We start from the raw sequence: 6,904 nt of genomic DNA on the forward strand, positions 1-6,904 counted from the left end.
CATGAATTCCTGATTGCCCCAATGACTGACTGATCATGGCCAACCCTTTAGACTGAAAGCAGATGATGCTCTTGACTAAGTGTGATGACACACTCTGACTGATCATTATCCACCTTCACTTGACTAAGGACTATTTCCCTTTGAGTTTCAGATATGGCCATTGCTTGAAGCACATTCAGTAATTTTGCCATGTGAAGCTTCCACATGTTGTATGTTCAACATTGCCGTAGCCCTGTATCATACAGAAACATGTCCATCCTTTGACTATTAAATGTCAGCAACCATGCCAAGCTGCTTTGCTTTCTGTCTCAATTAAGAGGTAAATCAACCCAGACATGCTGTGAACCTGCAAGTTCTCAATGAAGTGGAAGGACCAGGAAGAGATGCAGTGAGCATCCAAGTAAGCACAAAGTGACTGACTGCAATGAAAGTAAGCTAAGAGACCTAGAAAACATCCTGTTCAGATGTATAAAATTGGTATGCATTTTTATGTGTAGGGAGACCTGTCAGTAGCATTGCAACATAAGATGATGATGAACTCCAAAGTGCAATATCCAATTGCTGAAGTGTATTCGCTAAACAAATAAGGGGTGATTAGCTGATAATGAGATGCAATTGCATGGAAATAAGGTCCTCACCACTTACTGACGAGATTCTCATCTAGCTTAAAATCTTAGGAAAATTGAAATATTTTTCTCAACATTGGGAATCTGATAATTCCATTTCTTTCCCAAATTCATTACCACTGCTTATGCTACTCAGACATATTTTGACAAACAAAACATAAAAAAAGTGAAATATCATATCATTTATTAAAGTTTGCTTACTTTCAATTCAATTACAATTACAATTACAATTTCAATTAATACAGCAGCAGTACAAAAATATATAATTTGGTAGATTTGGGTGAGGAGCAGTTACAAAACTGAATTCTGACTCCATAACACTAAACACATAGTTGTAAATAAATAAATATTAAATAGGAATATCATAAATAGCCAAAATGTGGATTATTATTTTTCAATTCATAGAACTGAACAAAACCAATACTGCTGGTTTTGAAAATAAAACAATACTGCTATCTGCTATAAAAGCAGATATCATTCAGGAACTCATGAACAAAAATGTTCACACAGTATTATCCTGGCTATCATAAAGCTGTTGCAGGTGCTGATTGCATGAATCGAATGGCTCGAATAGTACTCTCCATAAAGAGAGCAAAATTTCTAAGAATCACATGAACTGTCACTTGCTTATCCCAGTCTGTTTTAGTCGATTCATCCAAATTGAAAGTTCCTTCTTTACTGTTATCTTGTTGAGCAATACGTTCACGAATTTTGCTCTATTTAAAAGAAAAGAGATGAAAGAAACATGACCCAGAGTGAATGTATTCGCTACTTTGACTAAGAATAAAATATTGAGGGTAGAATTTCCTTGGAGTTCGATTGATCTCCTGCTGTGATTTCAATGGAAAATTGGTAGAAAAGTGCAAAACAAATGGTGAAAATGGCTGTTTTTGCTGATGTCCACTGAAGCTATAGTGGGAAATTCACAGAAACCCATAGAAATTCTCCCTGCATTCCTTTAAGAACTTAAGGAGCTATGATGACTGAACCAAACTTGTAAACCAATAATTTAAAACAAAATAACCTAATGTAAAGCAGAACAATAACATGGCTTGTATGTAATAGTTAAAATGTGAAACTTATGGGGTATGTTTAGAATACATTTGCTAAATGTGAAGAAATACTACTTCTTCATGCTTGCCAAACATTTCCAAAAAAATGTTTGAGCAATTGTGTAAACTCATTTTTAAGGTTCAAAAATATCGCATTATTGCATCAGAGTAATGGGTACAAATCTATCTACTAAGAAGAAGAGGTTACCTCTGATTACAACAGATTGGCCAATGGGCTGAGAAGCTGCAGATGGAGTTTAATTCAGATAAATGCCAGGTGCTGCATTTTGGGAAAGCAAATCTTAGCAGGACTTATACACTTAATGGTAAGGTCCTAGGGAGTGTTGCTGAACAAAGAGACCTTGGAGTGCAGGTTCATAGCTCCTTGAAAGTGGAGTCGCTGGTAGATAGGATAGTGAAGGCAGTGTTTGGTATGCTTTTCTTTGTTGGTCAGAATATTGAGTACAGGAGTTGGGAGGTCATGTTGTGGCTGTACAGGACATTGGTTAGGCCACTGTTGGAATATTGTGTGCAATTCTGGTCTCCTTCCTATCGGAAAGATGTTGTTAAACTTGGAAGGGTTCAGAAAAGATTTACAAAGATGTTGCCAGGGTTGGAGGATTTGAGCCAAAGGGAGAGGCTGAATAGCATCGGAGGCTGAGGGGTGACCTTATAGAGGTTTGCCAAGTTATATGGGGCATGGATAGGATAAATAGACAAAGTCTTTTCCCTGGGGTCGGGGAGTCCAGAACTAGAGGGCATAGGTTTAGGGTGAGAGGGGAAAGATATAAAAGAGACCTAAGGGGCAACTTTTTCCTGCAGAGGGTGTTATGTGTATGGAATGAGCTGCCAGAGGAAGTGGTTAAGGCTGATACAATTGCAGCATTTAAGAGCCATTTGGATGGGTATATGAATAAGAGTTTGGAGGGATATGGGCCGGGTGCTGGCAAGCGGGACTAGATTGTGTTGAGATATCTGGTCGACATGGACAGGTTGGACGGAAGGGTCTATTTCCATGCTGTACAACTCTATGACTCTATGACTAGTGTTGATCAAATGAGGAATCTCCTCAGAGAAAGTTGTTTAAAGAAAGGGGTCAATTCATTCCTTCACAGATCACCTCACTGCTGCCATAACTATTTTACACATTATACAAAAAAGAAATAGGAATACACATGCTTGGAAAGACTGATGACTGCTCCCAATACTACGCTTTCTCTTAAATGGTTTAAACAAAAAGTATTCCACTTTGCTCATTTTCTATCTTTACTAGCTCATTGAGTAGTCTGAGATACAGTCTGTCTAAATTAGTTAAAGCAATGTATTTAAGAGGAAACTGCACAAGCACGTGAGTGAGAAAGAAATAGAAGATTATATTGACAGGGTTAGATAAGAGGTGTAAAGGAAGCTTGTGTGGAATATAAACAACAGGAAAGACAAAATAGGCTGAACGACTTGTTTTTCTTCTGTGCTATCTATGGAATTTGATGCAAATCTAAATTTTGTTTTCACTTTCCCTTTCCTGACCTTGTAGACATGTTGTGTATTAGACTATGTATTCTAGACAAAACTTACCTCCAGTGGGAGCAGGTCAACCAAAATCTTTGAGCTGCTCAGCATTGCATCCACTTGCAAATTATCACCCACAATCCTTTGACGCACAAACTGGAGATACTTCTTATAGTCCTGAAATCCCTGGACAATCCTGATCAAACACTTTTTCTGCAGAAATCATAAATTTGCAACACAATTAAAAAATTTGTCACATATAAGGCTATAAAAATATACTGATTTCTCAAAAGAAAACCTTGAATTGACATTAATTACTTTTGGATTACAGTCACTGTTGTGATGTAGCAGTTAATTTGCCCACAGCAATCGTCTACCAACAGCAGAGATAAACGAAGTTATTTTACTGATTGAGGATTTGGGATAAATGTTAGCTAGGACTTCCATGCGCTCTGCTTCAAAGCGCAAAACCTCCAACACTACAGCTCTCTCTGAGCATTGCACTTGAGTGTCAGCGTGGAATGGGTTCAAATCTTTGAAGGGAGCCTGAACCAGAAACGTTCCAACTCCGAGGCCGGTGTCTGCCTCAGGCAAGTGGGGTTTTGAACCACCGTAAAAAGATGTTGGATACTTCAGAAGTGAACGCTTAAGTTTAAATTCTGCAACTTTTAATTCGATACCACGCGAAATTGATAACTTCGCAGAAATTTCGCGGGAACTTTCAGCCATTTCAACATCTCAATTAACAAGGATGACAACTACTATAACTTTTGGAGACCATTTTCAACTTGAAATTACACTAAATTTCTTTGAATTATTACGAAATCTTGGTAGTTTAGAAATAGAGTCCGTACAATTTGATTATTTCTTGCTCTTTTCCAAAATTCTGTGCAAATTGTTACGTATAACTTTCCTTTTAGAGAAAAAAATCTATTGAACTGCGACAAGAATTCTTCTAAACGCCCGTTACTACATTGTTGCAAGGTTGCATTACAAGTGGCTGTTTGTTCCCTGACTTCTTTGGACTGTTTTGCGGCTCTATTAAATTCCGGCAGAAGATCAAAAAGTCTACCTTGCAGAAATTCTGTTTTGCAAATATTAAAAAAATCCAATTTAGAATACGAGCAGGTAAGTGGCAAGGAGAAATGAATAGCTTGGGATCATTTTACTGGATTGATACGCCTGCTTATACAAATTCACCTTTTCAATGACAAGTGAAAATGGGTGTGTCCAAACCGCTAGTTCAGCAACATACCCCCTTCTCCAGCCAGCACAACTACAGGCGGCAAAAAGGTAACACTGAAGGGACTACTCACCTTCTGGAAACTGCTCTCAAAACATTTATCTCTCTTTCGAATCTGTGGCAGCTGCATGTTGTACATATTCAGTGAATTTGACGTCCCATCGCACATGGAAAAATAATCGCACAGCTGAAACAAGAGTCAATGTTATTAATCTAATCTTTAAATCTGATAACTAATTATAACAGTCCACAGTAAAACTGCACAGCATCCCTCGCTAACTCGTCACTCTTAACCCGAAGCTTCTATTCATTTGCTTAAACGTTTGTAAAAGTGAGACCCTTTTAATCTGCCACTCAGAGTTGTTCCCGCATTCGGTTGTCCTGCACAGTAGCTGAGCGTGATGAGCGCTAGGTTCCCAGGAGCAGAATAAAGAAACCAGCTCCCACTTTCACAAATGTGGGCATTTTCTAATCAACCTGTCCAGAGTTACTGTTACACACATCTGGAGTAACGTGAAACCAGGCCCCCCGACTCAGAAATAGGGACACTAATACTGTGCCATAAACCCTACCCAATACAATATAACTAAAGGTGGCATAATTGATGCAAATGAGGAATGTTATTCAACATATCCTTCCATAAGGGCCAGCCTTGTCATTTCTTGGTGAATTATAACTGGGTATAATCATATTTATCTCAAAATTTGAGATGGTCAAATACACATGCCAAACATAAATTGAAATGTAAAATTCAATAGAAAATTGAAGAATGAAAAGCTGAAGTTGATGCTGGCTGAAGTCAGTGGCTCAACTTTAGCTGCAAATGTCTCTGGGTCAATTTCAATCTTTTGGGAAGGAAGTAGAAAATGGAAAGGGTAAGACCCACCACCATGAGGAGGAGTCAGTAGAGGAACTTTCCGACGTTTTTCTTGTACAGTCACTTTCACCTTACTACATGACATTGCATGACTTTACTCACCTGTCGTTTACGCTGTTCGGTGGCAATATTCCAGATGAAAAGAGCCAAAGGTTCAAGATTCGGATTTCCAGCGCTGGGGGGTGTTCCAGTTGTAGAAAGGTCTGCAGAGTCTCCGGAAGCTTCAGGGAGCGGGGAGACAGCAACAGGAACCATCCAGACGGCTGTCACCCCCATCACCAAGAGTAGGACAGACTGGCAGAGATCTGGAAAGGAGAGAGAGGGAGACAAGAAAAAAACAAAGGCAGTCAGTAGCGGTTCTCCCCGGAGACAGGGACCACGGGCAGAACTCAGAGAGCAGCAGCTTGTACTAACAGTGCAATGAGGACATGCTGAGGGTCACAGGCTCGCTCTCCCGGATTCTCTGTCTGGGGTTGTCTTGGGATCGAGTACTCAGACCCTTGTTGGCATTTGGGCTTCATTGCCGCCTATTTATTGTCCATAATTAGTCACTGGCTTTCCCGGTGGAAACCCCTTTAATGTTCCCCCTTTCGTGTACAAGACTGGAGGGTAAAAACAGTAACATTAAAATATAAATAAACTTCTTGATGCGCAAGCGATCCTCTCATGGTTACTTTTTACTCTTGCTCTTGAGGTAATACAGGGAATTACCAAAAAGTAGATGATTCCCCATTTCATAGCGAAAGTGCTGTCTTTTAGGAAAAAAAGTCAAGTTTTTAAAAAATCACTTCCAGTAATATAATTGGGCTTTCCTTCTTTAGACAATGTCTTGCGCCAGTTTAGTATGTGGGAGTTCGTGTCCTTATCACAAGAAGTCACTAGCTGTTGGTACTTATATCGGGATAGAGATTGTGCAGATCGTATCCAAGCTTTTATCAAATTGGAAATAACCAAAGCCCTACTTTGTCTCCCATTTCCATAAATTCGATCATGTTCACCTTTGTTTACAAAAAAAACAGTCAGCCATCCATCTCTTGCTACAACCAACCTCTCTTCACTTGTGAGATCGATCAATACTATATCTGCGATAATATGAATGAATGTTGTACTCGATCATTCAAAATGGAGCTCCTGAAATTCCACATGATCAATTATATTTCGCGCTTTGAGAATTTTCAGCCATGAATTTCTCTCAGCTCGTTTAAATATCCTCCGGTGGCCATTATCCTGCGAAACAGGGGTTAGTAATGAGAATGCTGTCTTTGAAAAACCGAGATTAGCTGAAGATTGCAGTAGTCATATACTTTAGAGAGGTGGGCTGGTCCTCCTACTCGTCCACTTACTGAGTTGTTTATGAATGTTTTTGTACCATGCTTACAGAATGGGCTCCAGCGGTTCATCTGTCAGAAACTGTCAATGAACAGTTGAGGGCATTGTGTAGACAGGAAAGAAAGACACTTTCTTTAAAAAAAAAGTGTTTTCATTGAATGTGAATATTGCTGGCTGGGCCTGCATTTGATGTCCATCCTTAGATGCTCTTGAACCCCTGCAAACCATCTGATATAAGTACAACTATAGTGCTGTTAGAATGGGGTGA

At 39.3% G+C, this 6,904-nt stretch overlaps 1 protein-coding gene across 1 annotated transcript; it reads right to left on the bottom strand.

The window, feature by feature from the left end:
- Nucleotides 1–1,150: 1,150 nt before the first annotated feature.
- il6 (interleukin 6 (interferon, beta 2)) lies at nucleotides 1,151–5,583 on the bottom strand. The gene is made up of 4 exons (XM_060825304.1): nucleotides 5,410–5,583; nucleotides 4,504–4,617; nucleotides 3,254–3,400; nucleotides 1,151–1,342 (listed from the first exon to the last, which is right to left on the bottom strand). Exons 1-4 carry the CDS (start codon nucleotides 5,581–5,583, stop codon nucleotides 1,151–1,153), a joined length of 627 nt encoding a protein of 208 aa, XP_060681287.1.
- Nucleotides 5,584–6,904: the final 1,321 nt, after the last annotated feature.

Source organism: Hemiscyllium ocellatum, chromosome 5 (genome assembly GCF_020745735.1).
Source record: "Hemiscyllium ocellatum isolate sHemOce1 chromosome 5, sHemOce1.pat.X.cur, whole genome shotgun sequence".
NCBI lineage: Eukaryota > Metazoa > Chordata > Chondrichthyes > Orectolobiformes > Hemiscylliidae > Hemiscyllium > Hemiscyllium ocellatum.